The following is a 20,644-nucleotide window of genomic DNA, read 5'->3' as shown; positions in this document are numbered from 1 at the left end:
CCCCTTCCTCCTGTGACTTCTGTGAATAGCAGAGCCCTCGATATGGTCCAAGACTTCTGGCCTTGAGTTCCAGGCCCTCTGTAACCTGGCTTTGATTTGTTCGTGCTGTCCTGTCCACTGGCTACTAGCCAAGCTGAGTAGTCCATGATTCCACAGGTTCTGTTGTTGTTCATTCTCTCCTTTGAAGTCATACCAACTTCCAAAGCCCTGTGCAAATATGATCTTTTTCATAGAGCCATGTATACCTTTTCCTGGTGGAATAATACAACAAATCCTCTTCCTATGCTCAACCTTCTTCCTCAGTGCTGCCACTTACTTAATACACTCAACAGAATATTTGGCTTCCTCATTGCATTTGGAGACTTTTGATGCCCTACCCTTGGTTTAGTTCATTGTGTGATATATGTAGCACATGCTGAATAATAGATAAATTAGTGAGTGAATGCTTTGCACAGATGGAGGCTATGGATTATGGTATTACCTTGAAGCATGCAATCGTATGCTTTCCTGTCCCTCCTTCCTAAGGCCTCCCAGAACCCCAGGGGCTCAGATCCTTCATCACACTCATGTATCGTCACGTTGCTACTGCTGTGCAAACCTGCCTCCAGGGGACACCTGCATGGGAGGAACACAGAAAGTGTTAAGCATTCAAAGCGGAATCTCTGGATCACCCCCAATTCCTCTCTTTTCTGATGCAGAGCAATTTTTCCTAGCCAGTGAAGACATTCTGTAATTTATAAGCCCCAGTGCTATAAGAAAGGGTTTGGCCTGTTTCCAGGGATGAATGTACAACGGCATCTATCTTATACATAGCACAATATCTTTTACGCCTTCTTTTCTGCTAGACCATGAACTTCACAGGGAGAAAGACTTGGTTTATTCACTGTTGAGTCCCTCTGCCCTGTGTCTGCTTGGCTCGAGGTATGTGTTTAATAAATACACTTGTTGAATAAATTGTGAGTGAGTACTTTGCTGTTTTCTTTGCTCTCACTGGTCTGAGTGAGAAACCTGAAGAGCAGCTCCAGCCTAGGACCTTCACTTTGTACCTGGGCTGGCCGTGGGACCACAGTTCTTCCACTTCTACCTCCTGCATAGCTGGGATAATAGACACACACACATGACCCTGCCTAGTTTGATCTTTGAGATAGGGTCCTATTAACTTTTCCATCCAGGCTTACCTTGAGCTCTGATCCTCTGATCTCTGCCTCCCAGGTAGCTGGGATTATAGACATGATACAAATTGCCTTTTTAATTTTTATTTTACTTTTGAAAGATGAAGGTCTTAGTATATTGTCTAGGCTGGCTTCTATCTCCTGGGCTCACATAATCCTCCTGCTTCAGCTTCCTGAGTAAAGCTGGGGTGACTGCAGGCATGCATTATCACAACTGGTTCAATGTCTTTTTCTCAGAAAGCAGACATCTAGAGGTCTTGGCTAAGATGCATGCTAGGTGGAATGTCAGAGACCCTGACCTACATTCACCACCATCCCTTGTTGAAGTCACTGTAAGCACACTGGGTGCCATGCAGTCCCCTTGCTTTAGCCTTTTACACCCTTCCTGGAAAGCCTGCCATAGACATAGGCATAGCACTCACTGTTCCTTGATCTTATTTGCTGCGGTCCTCCCAACCTCCTTCGTGTGGGCTTGGGCTTTGCATCCGTGCCACAGGTAAATGAGGGCCTTGTTCACGTTGAGGACCACCATTGAAGTCCTGGACCTCAGGCTGCTGCAGTGGCAGGCCACCTCCAGCAAATTCCCCTCCATGGGCACCTCACCCCGAACGCAGTACAGCCTCCACTCGCCTGCAGGGGGCAGCAGCAGCACAGTTAGGACCTGAGTCAGGGACAGGAAGAGCTGCCCTTGGAGGGTGGGGAGGATCCTGGACAGTCAGTGGTAGCCATGGCCCATCAGACTAAAGGAGACCACAGAGACCCCCGAGCTAAAGCCTCAAGTCAGGAGCAACAACAGCATTTGCTCCTCCCAGAAAGCAAGTCTCTCTGGAGTTAGAACCGGGGTGCCAAAAGTTCATGATGCACAGGGCCAGGGTACTGTCCCTAAACTTCTTTTGCTTAAGGCTAGGGCTCTACCATTTGAACCAGAATTCCACTTACAGCTCTTTTTTTTTTTGGTCAGGAGGAGTAGGGGAAATTGGTGGGGGAAAGTCTCATGAACTTTCCTGTCTGGGTTGGCTTTGAACTGTGATCCTCAGATCACAGCCTTCTGAGCAGCTAGGATTATAGGTGTCTGCCACTGGCACCTGGCACAAAATTTATAGTTAGTCCTAAGGCTCTAAAGTTTTTTCGGCTGCTAGCTAACAAAGGGAAATCACTTATAATAGATTATCCATATTTTTTTCCTATATTTTCTATAAAAGCATAGCCAGAGCCATGGCCAGGATTCACTGCAAGATGAAGGAGCCTTCTAGTACTCTACATGCAAAGGTGGATCCAAAGGAAATTTTGCTGGATGGGGAAGAAGTTATGCACTCCCTGTAAAGCTGATTTCTCAGGAAAACATTAGCCCTCTTTCATGGCAAACCACAGCATATGTAGATAGAGTTACTGTAAATCCTCTTACTTGTAACAATACCTATCCCAGGAAAAAAATTTTAAAAAAATTCCAGGAGCCAGGTGCTGGTGGGTCACACCAGCAATCCCAGCTATTCAGGAGGCTGAGATCTAATGATCAAAGCCAGCCTAGACAGGCGAGTCCAAGAGATTCTGATCTCTAATGAATCTCCCCACAAGCCAGAGGTGGTGCTGTGGCTCAAGTAGGTAGAACTAGCCTTGAGGGATAAAGCTAGGGAACCAACCCTGAACTCAACCTCCAGTACCAACTCTCTCTCTCCTCTCTTCTCTTTCTTTTTCTCTCTCTCTCTCAAGCTCCAGTACTGTTTCTCTCTCTCTGCCCCCCCCACATGTGTATGCACACACACAGACAACACACTCATAAATGCACACAAAGAATTCCAGTAAATCGACTCAGTGGGCCTGGGGGGATGTAGCTCAGTGGTAGAATGCTTGCAAAGCATGAATGAAGCTGTAGGTTTGACCTCCAGCACCACAAACAAAACAAAATAAAAAGTGACTTACTCTGCACATTTTCTTCTTCCTCTTCTCGCCGCCCAGAGTGCACAACCATTCCACCCTGGAAACACTGCAGGAAACAGGGGGGCTCCTTTCCCTGCAGAACCTGGACCTTCAAGTTTAAACACACGAAGACAGATCAGGGGTATGGGCTTCTAGGTCATGGAAACAATACTATTTGTTGTAGCAAACCTGAAATCTATCTAGGCATATGCACAAAAGCCAGTGGTAATACTATGAACTAAACAAGCACCAATAAAATTCACATGTGTAGTCTCATTTTTCAGATAGATACTTAAATCCTTAGTGAAAGTAGGAGTGTTATTTTCTGTTGCCTTTTCTGTATTTTCATCATGTATTATTATTCTGCCACTGAATATTCTTTTCAGACATAGATTTTTGTATTTTAATAGGCTCTACTAGCTTGTGCCTATAATCTTAGTTACTTAGGGGGCTGAGACCTAAGGATCCCAGTTGGAAGTCAGCGTGGACAGATAAATCCACAAGACTCTTACCTCCAATTAGCCAGCAAAAAGCTAGCTGTGGAGCTGTGGCTCAAGTGGAAGTGTGCCAGCCTTGAGCAAAAAAGCTGAGCAGGAGTGCTGCAAGGCCCAAAGTTCAAGCCCCAGCATATGCACACACACACACACACACACACACACACACACACACACACACACACACACACACACACACACGTTTTTCTGGGGAATGCATGTAACATGATTAAAGACAACTTTAAAGAAGGCACACCTCTCAGTAGTGAGAATGGCGCTAATCACTGTCTCCTTAGTAACTCTGGGGAAGTGTACTTTATAATTTTAATCTTAAATGTCCTCCAAAGGCTCAGTGCCTTGCAAGGTATTATGGGGTAGCTGTGGAACCTTTAAGAGGTGGGGCTAGGAGGAGGTCTCTAGGTCAAGCAGGGCATGCCCTGGTAGGGAGGGCCAGCCCCCAGCTCCTTCCTTTCTTTCTTTTACTTCCCTGTCATGAGGTAAGCATGACCTGACTCCTTACCTCAGACCTAAAAGCAACTCAGCCAACCAATGATGGAGCAGAACCTTTGAAACCATGAACCAAAATAAACCTCTCTTTTTAAGCTGATTGTCTTGGAGTTCTGTTACAGCAACAGAAAGCTAATACACCTCGTTCTAGCACTCTGCTTACAGGGCAGTGTGCCTCTCACTGCCTTCCCGTGCCTGCTCACACACTCCCTTTCCTCAGGTGTTGTCTATACCATAAACAACATTAGAGCTGAGTCAGCTTTGACAGGAACTTTTCCCTCCAAGAGCAGATGATGTGTTGAGCTGGCAATTGAGAGAGAGGTAAGCAGAATTTCTCATCATGTACCAACTTACCTACCCCAGGGCACGTTTTGTATAACCATGTGCCATTTTGTAGCATGTTTCTTGTTCTACCATGATTTTCCATTCATTGAAGCAACAAAAAATGAAACGCTCAAGGCAGAGAAATGAAGTTTCCAAACTCTAAGGATGCTTTTTTCTTTTCCTTTTTTTTTGATGCCAGTCCTGAAGACTGAACTCAAGGCCTGAGCATTATCCCTTTTATTTCTCCTCAAGGCTAGTACTCTACCACTTGTACCATAGCTCCTCTTCCAGCTTTTTGGTGGTTAATTAGAGAAAAGTGTCTTATAGACTTCACTTCCCAGGCTGGCTTCAAACCTTGATCCTCAGATTTCAGCCTTTAGAGTAGCTAGGATTACAGGTATGAGCCACAGGAGCCTGGGTAAGGGTACTTGTGAAGGCCTGATTAAAACCCACTCACATACAGCCTTCACATATACCCAGAGATGGCGGAAATTACCAACTAGTAGGAATAAACAAAAGTGCAACTATTGCTAGCAACTATTTCTAAAATATGATCTAGGTAAAAATATGTATTATCATCTTTTTAAGGGAAGATGATTAGTTGTGAAAACAAGAAGACTGAATAAATGTGGCTCTCTTTCTAGAAAAATCTTCTTTGCTCTCCTCCCTCATCTAAGAAGGCCAACTCTCATCTGAGGAAGTAAAATATATCTGCTCATAGTGGTGTCATGGTTTCCAGGCAGTCTAGAATCAACTCCTGAGAACTGGTGCTAACAGTTGGAACATGTGTTATAAGGTACCCAAAAATTAAAAAAGAAATGTTTAAAAAACCTTTGAAATAGCTGCCAAGCATTGTATAGGCTCTGGAACTATAAGACCAAGAGAGCCATAATTTCTTTCTTGCTTGTAAGGAGGATGGATAATAATAGTATTATGTAGTTTTAGGTGCTGGAAAGTGCTGTGAAAACATAGAATGTAGGAAAGGAACAGAGTGAGAGGAAAAGAGGAGAAATGGGATGAAATGGGGGTGTGACACTTGAACAGAACACCTTAAGAGGCTGAGAGCTATATACATCTGCACCTCTGTACATCAGAAAATATTCTCAAGGTAGAAAGTCACACAGGGCCTGAAGTGACAGGAGAGCCATTGCACGGGGCCAAGAGCAGGCTGGGTAGTAGCAGGAAGAAGAGGAAGTTGGAGCAGTATGGATGGACATCTGTGAAGGGGCCACTGGAGTTTCCTTAGATTACAGAGTGTGGTTTTGAATGAGAGGTGACATGATCCCCCATATTCTAGAAAAGTCATGCAGACTGGTTTTCCAATCCATCAGAATATTGCTGATTTGTCTCTATTTCCATCTGTGATAGGAACTTTGGGTAAACTTGTATAAGTGGAACTCTAAGTCCTGTTAAGGTACTTCGGCATGGCTGTTCTGCTTATATTCATGGGAAGCATGTGGTGTGAGGGTGCCCATCCTGCTAGGTCCTTGACAACTCAGGACCTTTTAGTTTGAAAATCTCTATCAAGCTGGGCATTGGTGGCTCATGCCTATAATCTTAGCTATTCAGGAGGCTGAGATCTGAGGATCGCAGTTCAAAGCTAGCCCAGGCAGAAAAGCCCATGAGACTCTTATCTCCAATTAACCACCAGAAACCGAAGTGGCACTGTGGCTCAAGTGGTAGAGCACTTGCCTTGAGCAGAAGAGCTGAGGGACAGGACCCATGCCCAGAGTTCAAGCCCCACAACTGACAAAACGAAAACAAAAACTAAAACAAAAAAAAGCCAAACAAACTGTACCAGTTTTACAAGTGATATCACTGTGCTTTGTGTGTAATTCCTTGAATGCCTATTAAGTGGAGACCTATCAGAAACACAGGCCATTTGCCATTTGTACCTGCTTTGAGGCTCACCATCGCAATGGATGGATGTTTGTGTGTAAGATAGGAGACAGAGCCTGAAACCCGCAGGACCAGGACCACAGGTGCTCTGGATGATACTATCTTTGTTCCTTAGAATCAGGGACCAGGCCAGGCCCCGGACTTACTTGAGCCCCTCTTTCCTCATCCAACTCCACGGTCATCAGAGCTGACGTTCCCTTCTCACTCACAGTGGAGTGCCGGCCTTGCCAGAAGAAGTACACACATTTCTCTTTGCCAGCCACTCGGATCGGGTGCTCTCCCTTTTGTCGGCTTCCCACTGTGAACACAGAAGGGCAAAGGGCAAGGTAAGCAGCTGAGAAGCCAGAGGAAGAGTGAACCCCTCACCACTTCCCCACGGGCTGTGAGGATGCGAGGTACAGAAACAGCTGCAGAGTCCAGGGCTGAGGGGAAACCGCTCACAACTAGAGGCAGGTCAATCTCACAGCAGAAAAAGAAAAACATTGCTCTCCCAGCTGACTGGCATCTCCAAACACGAGAAAGATGCTTGAAAGGGGGCCCTGGGACCCCAGAGAGAAACTTGTCATCCTAAATAGGGAGACAGAGCCTGTCCAAATGTGTGACAGCAGCAGAAATGCAGATTGCCAGAGCAGGACCATGTACTCTCTCTCTCTCTCTCTCTCTCTCTCTCTCTCTCTCTCTCTCTCTCTCTCTCACACACACACACACACACACACACACACACACACACACTAACATACACACACTTTCCACACTATGCCACTCTCTGGTAAAGGATCAGCAGTGAAGAAACAATACTAAACATGATAGCTGGACAGGAAACACTTAAGACTGTTAAAAAAAACTATTCTAGTTTTAAAAGTAGACAGCTTTGAAGTTTCCAAGTTAGGTCAGAATTGGAACAGATTTGTTGCTGACCTACCACTCTTTTCAAAGAGCTAGGGGCTTCATGTCCATCACCGAGGCTTAGCTAGGTGGAGGTGTTACTTAGGAAGACACTGCCTCAAATAACGAACAAAAAAGAAGTAAAAATGAGGGGAGGATTCTCTGCAGATACCATCACTCTGCTTTGCTCCCAAAAGGATACTCTGGAATTGGAAGGCTTTGAACTTATTCTTGACAGCTGGAGTTTTAAAAAGTTGTAACCTTAATGTACTCATTACCTTACTCATGTAACTGTAACCTCTCTGTACAGTAGTTTTACAATAAAAATCATATAAAAAAAAGTTGTAGCCTTGTTTATAAAGATACTGTGGAAGCTAGTAATGAGCATCTTTGGGTTCTTTGGGAAGAAGTATTAGAAGAGGTTGTCTGGTCAAGTCATTATTTCCCATCATCTCCTATTAAATAGTCTATGAAGGTTTTGGAAAATTTAGATGCACCTAATGAATTCCCTAATAATGAATTCCCTTTAATATAGTTTATTCTAGTAAACATACAATTCCCTTTTTGTGTTTTTGGAACTCCACCTGCTGTAAAGTTAGTTTCCTAGAGTTTCAGTCTATAGGTCAGAAGACCCCACCCCTAACATACACTAAAGTCACCTTCCTGGCGGCCAGGGGCGTGGTCCAGTATTTCAGCCTGCCATGGTGGCATCCTGGGGTTCAAAGCCAGCCTGGACAGAAAAGCTTTCAAGTTTCTGTCTCCGATTAACCACCAAAATGTTGGTCTGGAGGTGTGGCCCAAGTGGTAGAGCGCCACCCAAGCAAGCAAGTCCAGTGAGAGTTCATACACCCTGAGTGCATGCCCTAGTACTGACATTAAAAAAAAACCAAAGCAAAACAATCCCCCCCCCAAAAAACAAACCACAAAAATGAATGACTCTTCCCTGTATTACAGTGTCAGTGTACTAATGGGTTCCAGTTTAAAGCCTCTCAACAATAAGTACTATTTAATTATTTATCTAAGCAGCATAAAATCACATGGCAAACACTGTTTCCCTAGCAAACCTCTGGGCCAGGGCTGGGCATGACGGTGGAGAAGCAAGCATTGATTGCAAGCTTGCTTTCTGGAAGTGAACCTGAGGACATCAGCAATGCCAGGCTGTCAGGAACTCTGCCTTCCTCCTCACTGACATGCTTCACTATCTGGTCCTCAGGAGCATGGGGCTAGATTGCTACGGTGTCCCAACCCTGTGCTTGGATTTCAGCCTCCCTCATTGAGGACAACGTCAGCGCTCACTAACCTGCGGTGCTCACCATGAACTTCCACTTGACCACATAGGCATCACCTTCATGGAACTGCCCGATGCTCTGTCTGGGGAGACGGCTGTAGTCAAATTCCAGGATATGCCACACGTCCACAGAGACACTGGCAATCTCAAACTGTCTCCTGTCCTCCCCTTCCACCAGGCCATAGCCACGGCCAACATTGACTCCGTCCAGTATAGTGCTGGCTGTCACCTGGGGCACGGCCACCATCCGTGTCACATCACATGGCTTGATGTCCGCTCTGGGATCTTCCTACAAGGAAACATGCAAGCATTCAGTTGCTTCTGATCCTAGTCTTGTTGTTGTTGTTGTTGTTGTTCTTGTTCTGGTACTGGGGCTTGAACTCAGGGTCTGGTTATTATTCTTGAGCTTTGCTTTTCCCCTCAAGGCTGACACTCTACCACTTGAGCCACGGCTCTACTTCTGGCCTTTTGATGATTAAATGGAGAGAAGAGTCTCATGGAATTTCCTGCCTGGGGTGGCCTTGAACAGAGATCCTCATATCTGAGCCTCCAGAGTAGCTAGGATTATAGGTGGGAGCCCTCAGGGCCCAGCTATTTAGTCATTTCTTATCTTCTTCAATGTTGTTATAGCCATCTTTTGCTGTTTGTGGTGGTATTAGGAATGGAATTCAGAGCTTCTTGAACGCTGGGTAATCACTTTACTTCTGAGTTACACCCAAGTCCTGATTCAATTATTAATAGTACAGTGTGAAGATTTAGCTTTCATACTGTCTTGGGGTATCTGAAGGCTGTATTTAGGGGAAAGAATTTGGGAGGCTGAATATTGACAAGCAAAGCAGCAAATGCTAGAATGTACTTGGGACTATTTTGCTGTTTTAGTGGATGCTCCCTGGGAAGTCTTTTACCATCATGGCCATTTTTATTGGGACTCAAACCAAGCCCAAGTTTGAGGCTAGTCACTATCATACCTTCTGTGGGGTAAGTTCCCCGGTGTTCTTCTCTGTAGGTCTCTTCAATTCAGTCCAATCAAGAAATTTCTCTTTGAATAAAATAGTCTCATTGTGTTCTGTAAGTCTCCCAAATATCGCCCAGTCTGGCCGTCCTTGTCCTTTTCTGCAAGATCCGAGTAGGGAAGAAAAGAATCTTGACTACATGATAGACAAACTATGACAGAGGTGGCTCACCCAGGCAATCCTGCCCACTCAAGAGACTGAGATCTGAGGATCATGTTTCAAAGCCAGCTTGGGCAGCAAAGTCCACAAGACTCTAATCTCCATCTAACTAGCAAAAAGCCTGAAGCAATGGCGCAGTGGGCTCCATGGGAGAGCGCTAGCCTTGAGCAAAAAAAAAAAAGAGAAAAGATAGTACCCTTTAAATAACACACACACACACACACACACACACACACAAACACACACACACACTCACACACATAGACTCATGCCTGACTATTGAAAAAAGTGGCATATTGAACAAATGACTTGCTTCTCCTTATTTTACCAAGTAAGTGATATTGTGTTGGTTTTAGCCTGGAGCCTTGTGAAGGTTGGTACTGAGAAGCTGATGTGCTTCAGTGCAACTGTGTGTGGTATGGGCTTCTCTTGCATTCTAGCAAGCTCTTCCTGGGGATGTCCCTGGGGTTGGCATTAGACCCTAGACTCTGCAAAAAGCTGAAGGTAGTGGTGTGACTTGATAGAGTACCAACCTACCAACCTTCAGCGAATAAACCAGGTGAGAACGTGAGGCCCCGAGTTCAAGCCTCAGGAACCCTGTGTGTGTGTGTGTGTGTGTGTGTGTGTGTGTGTGTGTGTGTGTGTCTGCGCACGCGTGCGCATGTGCACACACACAAAGAACACAAGGGATTTATTTTATTTTGATGCTGAAGATGCATCCTAGGGCAAGTGCTCACTAAGCAAGTGCTAAGCAAGTGCTCTACCACTGAGCACACCCCTAGCCCCCAACACAGGTAAATTAGAAAGAAGCAGAAGCTCAGGAACTGCGTTGTACAGAATGCACAGCTTTGAGAATTAACAGGCAGTTATTTCTTCCAAATCAGTGTTGGCTGTGAACTGGGACCAGGATGCCACTGTCACCTCAGATAAAGCAGCTGCAATGCTGTGCCCTGCTATGCCCTGGTCTCCAGTCCCCTCCTACTGATCAAGACCACAGTTTCTGGCATTATAAGCAAAAACACATGAAGGAGGCTGCATGTTTCGATGGAAGATGAGGATGAAGTACAGCATGCAAATATCCAAATGCCTCCATCTCAAGTCCCCAGTGGATCTCAGCAATCACATATCAACCATTAAGGAAAGTTTACAACTATATTGAAGGGCTATGGTCTCCAGGTCAAGAAATCTTTTTCTACACCTTACTCTGCAGACTTGCTATGAGGACTATAGACCCTTTTATAGCTTATTTTCTCTGGCTTCCACTTTAGAAAGCATCTCCTACATGAAATGAAGTGCATTGAGTAGGAGACTCACTGCAGAATGTAGGGTGTAGTACTGGTGAGGGGTCTTCATTTATAGGGTTTCCCAGGGACAAGGTACTTCTCCTTGGTACTGGGAATTGAACTCAGGGACTTGTGCTTGCTAAGTAGATGCTCTACCACTTGGGCCATACTTCCAACCCTGTTTTGTGTTATTTTCAAGGTAGGGTCTTGCTTCATTCCCCAGCTAGCATGGACTGTGATCCTCCTACTTGTGCTTCCCCATGATGCTTGGGATAACAAGCATGAATTGTGCTTAGTCACTGTACTGCCCCTGAACCTGGGATAACCGCTACCCAGTAGTAAACAACTAGCCAGTTGTAAAGATGGAGTCTCTTGAACTTTTATGCCTGAGCCAGCCTCAAACTGTGATCTTCTGATCTCTGCCTCCCAATAAACTAGGTAGTTTCCTCCTTTTTATATTTACTTATTTGTTTGTTTGTTGGTTGGTTGTAGGGCTTGAACTCAGGGCCTGGGCACTGAGCTTTTGTGCTCAAGACTAGTAAGTACTCTACACGAATGAATGAATGATTTTAGAAAGTAAAACTTAAATATAAACATTTTCCTGAAGACCAAAGTGTGAGACGTATCTTTAATTAACAGAAAGAAAGAAGAAAGAAGAAAGAAGAAAGAAGGAAGGAAGGAAGGAAGGGAGAAAGGGAGGGAGGGAGGGGAAAGGAAAAGGAAAAGAAAGCAAAGGAAAGGAAAGGAAAGGAAAGGAAAGGAAAGGAAAGGAAAGGAAAGGAAAGGAAAGGAAAGGAAAGGAAAGGAAAGGAAAGGAAAGGAAAGGAAAGGAAAGGAAAGGAAAGGAAAGGAAAGGAAAGGAAAGGAAAGGAAAGGAAAGGAAAGGAAAGGAAAGGAAAGGAAAGGAAAGGAAAGGAAAGGAAAGGAAAGGAAAGGAAAGGAAAGGAAAGGAAAGGAAAGGAAAGGAAAGGAAAGGAAAGGAAAGGAAAGGAAAGGAAAGGGCGAGCTGGAAATAGAGCTATGGCTCAAATGGCTCAAATCCAAGGATTGTAGTGAAAGAAAAGCTCAAGAAACATTTGTGAATGTTCCCAGGCCAAGGGAACATTTTTCATCTTATGAAAAACTGCAATCTCTGTTCTAAAGAGCAGCAGAGGGTGACTGGGAAGAGCTGAGGCTGGCAGAGGGAGTGTGTGCACGTGGGCTTTGCATGCGACCGCAGGTGTACCTGGGAATAAGAGGATTGCATTCTCCAGGGTCCAGAGGATTGATGTCACAGTTCTCATAGTCAAAGGTTCCGTTCCACAAGTGCTTTGCCAACTGAAATGCTATTTTCCGTTGGGCCAATGTGACTTCTTTTCCATGCCACACGTAAACTTCACTGCCAAAATCAAACACCAGGACCTAGGGAAATGGCAGAAAATGATTTGTCCACTTTGAGGATGGGCTGAATAGGAATCAGGTCTCTGGGGTCACTGAGCCAAGTAGTGAGGATATAAATCCTAGCAGGATAATCAATACAGAAAAAGGGCCTGAGACTTTGTCAGCCAGACTTCTCGTCCTGAAGTTCCAGCTTCATATTTCCTCTTCTGAACTCTCAAGCCACTTCAAACTTTTCATTAGGTGGGTGCTGGTGGGCTCATGTTTGTAGAGATCTGAGGGTGGTAGTTCAAAGCCAGCCCTAGTAGGAAAGTCCATAAGACTCTTATCTCTAATGAACCACCAAAATGCCAAAAAGTAGAGCTGTGGCTCAAGAGGTACTAGCCTTTAGTAAATAAGCTTAAGGATAGTGTCCAGGCCCTGAGTTGAATCCTTAGGACTGGCACAAAAAACAAAACCAAAAACCAAAAAGATATGTGCTTCTGATTAATAAGAGAGCTATTTGAATACACCTCCTAGCTTCTTTGTGTACCCGCTCTTCTCCCTAGGGCATGTGTTCATTCATTCACTTCATGTACACAGATGATTGCATACATATCAAGAACAAGAGTATAATATCTCTTCTCTTCTGTGCACAATTCTACCACGCTTAAGGGCAGCGATCTTACTACTCTCATACTTACAATACAGGCTTATTCCTAAGAGGTTGCTGAATGAGTACCGAAATATAATGCTAGTTCTCACTTCCACACCTGTGGGTTTTTTTTCTTTCTTTCTACTCTTTTTTTTCCCTAGAATATTTTCTACCTTCATTCCCAGCCGTCTAAGTTCTACTTAACTTTAAACTAGACTCATTTCATTTTCTGAGCCAGACACACTGGTGGTATTTGTCTGCAATCTATCGCTACTCAGGAGATTGAGATCCAAGGATTGTAGTTCAAAGCTGCCCAGGCAGAAAAGTCTCTCATTTCCAATTAACCACCAAAAAGCCAGAAGTGGAGGTGTGGCTCAAGTTGTAGGGTACCAGTCTTGAGCAAAAAAAGCCAAGCAAGGTCCTCAGTGTTTAAGCTCCAGTATTGGAACAATAAAATACAATGAAATAAATAAATGACTCTGCAGGGCTTAGGGTGTGGCTTTAGTGGAAGAGCCCTTGTCTTGTGAACTCAAGTTTTGAGGTTTATTTCCCAGCACTATAAAAATAAAAACAAAAATACCCAGCCAGGTACAGTCATTCATGCCTGTACTTTGGCTTTTTTTTTGTTTGTGTATAGACCTGGGGCTTGAACTTGGGGCCTATGTGCTGTCTCTGAGCTTCCTTTTGCTTAAGGCTAATGCTCTACCACTTGAGCCACAGCTTCATAGCTTGCTTTTTGGTAGTTTATTGGAGATGAGTCTCACACTTTCCTGCCCAGGGTGGCTTTGAACTGTGATTCTCAGATCTCAGCCTCCTGAATAGCTAGGGTTAGTTGTAGTTGTGAGCCATTGGCACATAGCTCATGTCTCTATATACTCAAGAGGCAGAGATTGGGAGGCTTATGGTTTGAGGTCAGTCTTTAAATTTTATTCCTCACCATTTCTTTTTTGATAACCTTTCCCCACATTTAAATGCTCATACATTCAATCTAGTTTTGGATTGTGTTTTCAAATATGCTTCTATCCAATGAAATTTGTATTTATTTATTTATTTATTATTAATATTATAATTATACAAAGTAAGGGTTTTCAGTATGGCATGTCCATTCACCCCTTATTACTCCTCTCTATCACCCCATTCTCTTTTCCTTTGTCCCTTCTTTTCTCTCCCTCTCCCTGGTTTCTTTTTAAGATAGGGTCTTACTACTGTAACCCAGCTTTGGCCTTGAACTCATGGTCCTGCTTCAGTTTCCTCAGTGCTGGGATTACAGACATGTACTATCATGCTCAGCCAAATCTCTTCCACTTGTTTTCTCAGCACTTAAGGCCATTGCAAGAGTAGGTAATTAATATTTACTCTTGTAAGAGGAAAAAACCCTACATTAATTTGTTAAGCCCATAACTGAAATACACATGCATCTATTATTCCTGAAACTTAACTGGAAAAAAAACCTTAAATCTTTTCAGAAAATTAGAGAGACAAGGCAAAGTAGTGTTTACATTTTGTCTAAAATCTGCACACCCTCAATGATCCATACTACCTCTGGACAATATTCGGGACTAGCTGTTAGAGCTGGAGCATCTATGCATCTACTGTAGAAGGCAGTAATGGTTTGAAGTCCCGCACAGACATCCTATAAGAGCTGAAGTGATGGACAATCAGTGAGAAAGCCAGATAACTTGTATTGGGCACTAACTGTCTGCTACGCTGGGCAGCTCTGGGAAGAGCGCTCTAGGGGTCTGTCCTGGTGCCTCTGACCTGGGGAGCACTCTCCATACCTCTCTGGACTGCAGGAGAGAGCACTTGGGAACTTTCCCCCAGTAGTCATCATCAGGCACAAGCTTATCCTCCATCAAACGGTAAATGCAGTTCGTTTCTATGATGGCTGTCTCATACAGTTCATCTTCCTTTGGGTCTCCAGCATCTGTGGAGTGAGAATAGTGCGAGAGCATCACATTTGACATGGTAAAGGAGCTAGTGTAGAAAGATGAACCAAGGGAGCTAAGACAGGATGTTGAAGTCTTAAGTATAGAAAGCTCTTACATTGATAAGTGGTTTGGCCACCCAGAAGCTTCCAGAAATCTTTGGCTGCATGAGTGTGTGTATTAATTCCTTCCTCAATGGTCTGGATATAGGTAGCTCTGCAGCCAAGCTCCCTCTTTGTCTGAATTAAAGTTGCTAGTTCTGATGCCTGAAAAGAGAGAGGAATGCAGTGACTGGGGAAGTAAAGCTGGCATGTACCAAGCACAGTGGCAAATGTCATAATGAGCAGAGAAACGGTTTGTATCTGAGAGTCTTGTGACCACAGGGAGATTCTGGATGTTGGGTATTATCAATAAAGTCAAGAAAATGTAAACCAGGCACTTGTGGTTCACACCTGTAATCCTCACTACTCAGGATCTGAGGAACACAAAGCCAGCTGAACAGAAAAAGCTATAAAACTAGTTTTCAATTAACCAGCAAAAAGCTAGAAGAGAACCTGTGGCTCAAGTGGTAGAGTCCTAGTCTTGACTGAAAAAAGCTAAGAGTGAGCAGGAGGTTCTGAATTCAAAGTCCAGTACTGGCACAAAAATGAAAGAACATGTCATTTAGGGAATTGATATGAACAAGTACTAGTTCTTTAGAGCAAATAGTTTTTGATTTTTCATGTTCAATAGATCACATATGAAACTCGAAACAACTACCTACCCCCAGGAGATTCTCATACAGGTTTGTGGCAAAGTTCATAGGTTCCCAGGATAAAGGGTCTTTGCTTGGTGATGGTTCCTATTTTATTTGGGGCAGGAATAATCTAAAGCAGAACTAACTAAAGCATCCCAAATCAGTACGTCACAAAAGCTCAGGAAAAGTCAGGCTACTGTCTCTTGTCACTTGAACAAAACATTAGGCATTTAGGAAACTCTGTAAGGATCAGATAGCTGTTAAAAATAATTGTTGCATAATGGAAGTGTTAACTAAAATATTTTGGTGGTCCATGGGTTTGAATTGATGTCATGCTTGCTAAGGTAAGATCCCACCACTTGAACCACAGCCCTCAGCCCTTTTTGGTTTCATTATTTTTCAGGTAAGACCTTGCTAACCTTTTTGTAGGAGCTGGCCTCGGACCATAATCCTATCTCCACCTTCCAAATGAGAAGACAGAGGGATGATAGTAGTAGGATTCTAGCTGCGATATAGGCACAAACCACTGCACCCGGCCCAACAAAAGCAGTTGTTCAGATACCCACCTTTGCCTTTTCGATGACATTTGCGAACTCTCCAACCCACAGAAAGCAGTACTGGGGAGACAGCAGAAGGAAGCAGTCCCCGCTGTTGAGTGACGAGGCGCGAGGCTCCACCAGCCTTGTTTGCACGTGTCTTCTTCCTGAACACAAGACCCAGAATCACCACTTTCTCATGGGGCCCAAGGCAGGTGGGAAGCATGGCAGTTATAGACTACCAATTCTAAAGGTTTTTGTTTACAAATATTAGTTCCCAAGTCTGCGTGGCATGCAGAGGGATTTAAGCTGGGCCACGTGATACTATTAGTGATTACTTCCCCTGCTTAATGTTGAACACCTCCCTTTTTAGGACTAGTCACAGTGTCACCATACAGCATGTGAACAGGTGTGTTTGTGTCTCACTTGCTGTCCATAGGAAGGGCATTCTCTTGATTTCATCCTGGTGCCCTCCTCCCTCTGGCTAGCATAAAATCTCTGCTCATCTGAGCAAGGAGACATGAATGGAGAGTGATCTGAGGTCTTCAGACTCATCTGGTGTCTGCATGGCAGTGTGGGGACATGGGACCTGAGGGACCAGAGGAAGTGGGAGCAAAAGCTGAGAGGCAGGAAGAAAAGAGACCTGACTCCAACTCCAGCTTTGTCACAAAGCACATGCTGTGACCACATTAAAGACCTCTGAAAGCCCCAGTGGGGCAGCATCTCTCCTGCCTCATGGGATTTGATTAGGTGTAAAGTTGTATTCTCAGAAAGCTCGCATGCTGGGTTCCTGACAGGCAAGGAAGGGTACAGGCAGGACTCCTAGTGGCACTAGACAGAACTGATCAATGCACAATGCCCCCTGAACCCCTGCTCCCGTCCCTGCCCCACCTGTGCTGCTCAGAAATACCTTTAATCTGTAACAACATCAGCTTTTTGTAGGGCACAGCGCTGTTGTTAGAATTCTGCTCTGTCAGGTTGACACTCCGCAAGTTGACATTGCTGAAGTTTTCCTTACTGGCTAAGCCTGCCAGAGTCACTTCGGAGAAGTTGGAGTTGGAGGACACTGGGTGAGAAGGAGAGCCACGTAGAGGGAAAGTAAGGTGCTCATTGAATTGGCAATGTTTACAATCAGAAATTACTCCCAACCAACTCAGGATCTGTGCATTTTATAGTTATCTAAGGAGGAAAACGTACTCAAGCTTGGTTCTCTATGCCATCAAACACTTAATCACCGTCCAAGAAAACCTAACTGCAGAATCTGAGGTATAAACCACTTCATGGCAAGTGCCACGTGATCATGCGAACTAAAGTAGCAACATTAGGATAAACCAGGTGAGGAGCTCATTTGTTCCAATTCTACTGAAAGCTGTTATAACTGCTAACAACTTTCAGATGACAGGACTGTACACAATAGAACAATGAAACCCATTAAAGTGCCCTTTAAAAGTAGGAGAAGAGGAGAAAAAAAGAAAGATTAATAGGGGGTGAATTAGATCAAAGTACATTATGTGTATGTATGGAAATTTTATAATGAAACTCTGGTGTAATTAATAGATGGTAATTTATAGAGAAAGAGGGAGAGGAGAGAGGGAGAGGAGAGAGCGAAGGAGACAGAGAGGAGAGAGGGAGAAAAGGAGAAAGTGACTTAGCCATCTCATCTAAACACTGTATTTCTAAGAAAAATCTTGGGAAATTCGGTTTGTGAGTCTGTGGGAAAATACAAATTATAATAATATTCAATAATAATATTCAAATATCAAGATTCTGCATGCAGTCACCTCCACCAAAAAAACCACTTTTTTGGAACAATGGAACCCCACATTGTTAGATAAAAGCAGGGCAAGCTGGCCTTACATGGGAGTAGAGAGCCAGGTGCCCACTCCCTCACTCTCCATTCAAGGCCCATTCCAGCCCGTCCTACCCCACTTAATCCCCATCCTGACACTTGGCAGCCCTAGTGACCTCTATGTAGAATGGTTTGAGCTAAATCCTAGTGGCCTGTGAAAATCCCTGCCACTCAGGAGGATGAGATCTGAGAATCTTAGTTCAAAGCCAGTTCAGACAGGAAAGTCCATAAGATTCTTATCTCCACTTAACCACTAAAAAGCCCAAAATGAAGTAGTGTTGTGGTTTAAGTGGTATAGTGCCAGATTTGAGTGAAAAATGGTACGAAAAAGCACCCAGTTCAAGCCTCAGTAGGGGTATATTCACACAAAAATAAGTAAATTAAATAAAACTAAATAAAAATAAAAACAAGTAAAATAAACTAAGGAATGATTCGAAAATATTAGCTTAAAACTCTAGGATTAAGAACAGTGAGTTGAGATGTATTTCCATAGGAAATTCCATTGGCTCTTGAATAAGATGAAGTGAGAATAAATGTGTTTGGGTTCTAATAGGGCTGAATCTGGGGTGAACCACAAAATCCAGATGCATCTTTCTTCTTCAATCAGGATGATTTTAAATTGCTCAACTGAACAGATGGTCCTCCTTGACCCTGAAAATTTAGGCCCACATGCCTGTGTTTGTGCAAATTTACTTATTATTTAATAGATGTCATTTGAGCATCTTTTCTGGCCTTCACAAGGCAGAAAAACGAAGAAATAAGTACAACAAATGAATACCCTATGCCCAAGCAGAGAAGCAGGGCAGTGGTTCCAAACACTTACTCTTTTCCACCTTCATCCGCTTGGACTCCATGAAGGCCACATTCAGCCTCTGCTCCGTGTATTCCTGGAGGAGATCCTCTCTTGCCGCCAACATCTTCAAGGGGTTTTTGGAAGCCTGGACTCGGCGCTTGGGCCTAACTGCACGCTTGTGCTCTGCCACAGACGACGTTAATCTGGGGGCCAAGCAGAGTTGGGTTTTATGGCTGTAACACCAGCCACCCCTGGTTTGCCTGTGGATGTTGGACCCAGAGTAATGGGTTCCATAATAGCATTGCTTGATTTCATTATGACTACAGCATCTCCCACTCTTACTCACCTGACAAGAAATCATGGGATCTTGGAGGTAAAGGGAGATTCAAGCCCACTGAATCCAGGATGTCCCTGTCCCAGGAGCCCAGTTCACTTATGTCCATTGGTGTCTACTTAGTGGCTATCTAATGCTCCACGGGCAGCATGTCCTCCACTGGACAGCTGTAAAGGCCGAGGAACTGCTGTTTCACACCATGCCATGTCCCAAGCCTCTCTTTGGAAGGGCTCACCTGTGTAGAATGCTGCCCCTAGAATTCATATGAAGCCACTGGCCCTCAGTCCCACCCTTGCTGCTCCAGAACAACAGTTCTTTTTATACAATAGCTTTTCAGTTCCATCACCAATCCTCAACCGCTGGCCCCTGAGAGAATAACCACAATTTGTGGTTGTGTGTGCGTGTATGTGTGCCAGCACTGGGGCTTGAGCTAAGGGGATCTCCCTTAGCCTTCTTTTTGCTCAAGACTGGAACTCTTTCACTTGAACCACACCTTCAATTCCAGTTCTTTGCTAATTAATTGGGGATAGGAATCTTTTGAACTCACCTGCGTGGGATGGCTTCAAACCTTGTTTCTCAGATCTCAGCATCCTTAGTAGCTAGTATTACAGGTGTGAGCTACTGGTGTCTGACAATAACCACAATATTGAAGAAGACAGTGCAATACAAGGGCCTGAAAACCACCTGTGATTCCACAGGCACTCCCTTCACTACTGTGGACAGAAGAGCAACCTGGGAAGCTGGTAGGTCTAGTGATGAGACTTCATAACAGACCCCTGTTGCTGCCTGCAACTTCTAGGTACTTAGGTCTGTGAGCAAAAGTCTTGTTAATGTATAACACTGCCTCTGTGTGTATCTAAATGTACACATAGATGTTTAAATGACCATATAGAACAACTTAAACAGTGACATTTGGTGAGGAGAAAATTGAGAAATGGTTAAATAACCATTTTTTGCAAATACAAATGTCATTTGAAGGTGGGCAATGGAAAGTTGTTCTTTAAAGACAGGAAATGGAAACACACAAATTGAAATAAACTGAACAAATTAATAACATGTAAAAATGTACTAGAAGCATCTTACAGAAATTTTAAGATGACTAAACATACTCAGACAGTCACCCAGATGGGAAAGAACAGAGACATGGCAGGTGCTGGGTATACCCTGCCTGGCACATGACTCCTGCTTCTGGCAATGGCCTGGGGGCTTTCCTTGGAGAAATCCACTTCACCCTTCCATGGCCTGGATGGGAAGGATCTAGACACCACCATCTTCTGGTTCTTGGCTATAATGGATGGTTTAGAAGAACTTAGGAAGCTGGTAAAAATCGTTCTCCATTTTTTTTTGTGCCAGTAGTGGGGCTTGAATTCAGGGCCTCAGGATCTTACTTGGGTTTTTCACTACTTGAAGCAATGAAAAGCCAACCTGGAATTTCTGCTGGCTCTAGTGGAAAGCAAAGCTATGGTGCCCAGGTTGGCGGCAGGATCTGGAGCTGGATGCAGCCACAGCTTGACAGAGA

General features: G+C 44.2%; 1 protein-coding gene across 15 annotated transcripts in view; it reads right to left on the bottom strand.

The window, feature by feature from the left end:
- The window catches only part of Svil (supervillin), a 137,470-nt gene that overhangs the window by 8,820 nt on the left and 108,006 nt on the right, over positions 1-20,644 (bottom strand). For all 15 annotated transcript variants that reach the window (XM_069998230.1, XM_069998232.1, XM_069998221.1 and 12 more), the window contains 12 exons: positions 18,822-18,994; positions 17,060-17,215; positions 16,180-16,316; positions 14,996-15,143; positions 14,731-14,876; positions 12,167-12,342; positions 9,455-9,599; positions 8,499-8,775; positions 6,460-6,611; positions 3,093-3,198; positions 1,595-1,802; positions 482-615 (listed from right to left, as the gene is read on the bottom strand). In XM_069998230.1, the coding sequence (XP_069854331.1) occupies positions 482-615; positions 1,595-1,802; positions 3,093-3,198; positions 6,460-6,611; positions 8,499-8,775; positions 9,455-9,599; positions 12,167-12,342; positions 14,731-14,876; positions 14,996-15,143; positions 16,180-16,316; positions 17,060-17,215; positions 18,822-18,994 (1,958 nt within the window). The remainder of the gene's footprint in view (positions 1-481; positions 616-1,594; positions 1,803-3,092; positions 3,199-6,459; positions 6,612-8,498; positions 8,776-9,454; positions 9,600-12,166; positions 12,343-14,730; positions 14,877-14,995; positions 15,144-16,179; positions 16,317-17,059; positions 17,216-18,821; positions 18,995-20,644) is intronic.

The sequence above is a fragment of the Dipodomys merriami genome, unplaced genomic scaffold, assembly GCF_024711535.1.
Source record: "Dipodomys merriami isolate MVZ:Mamm:240054 unplaced genomic scaffold, mDipMer1.0.p SCAF_51, whole genome shotgun sequence".
NCBI lineage: Eukaryota > Metazoa > Chordata > Mammalia > Rodentia > Heteromyidae > Dipodomys > Dipodomys merriami.
The sequence above is the reverse complement of the archived record's forward strand: the minus strand, read 5'-3'. Positions and strand labels throughout refer to the sequence as shown.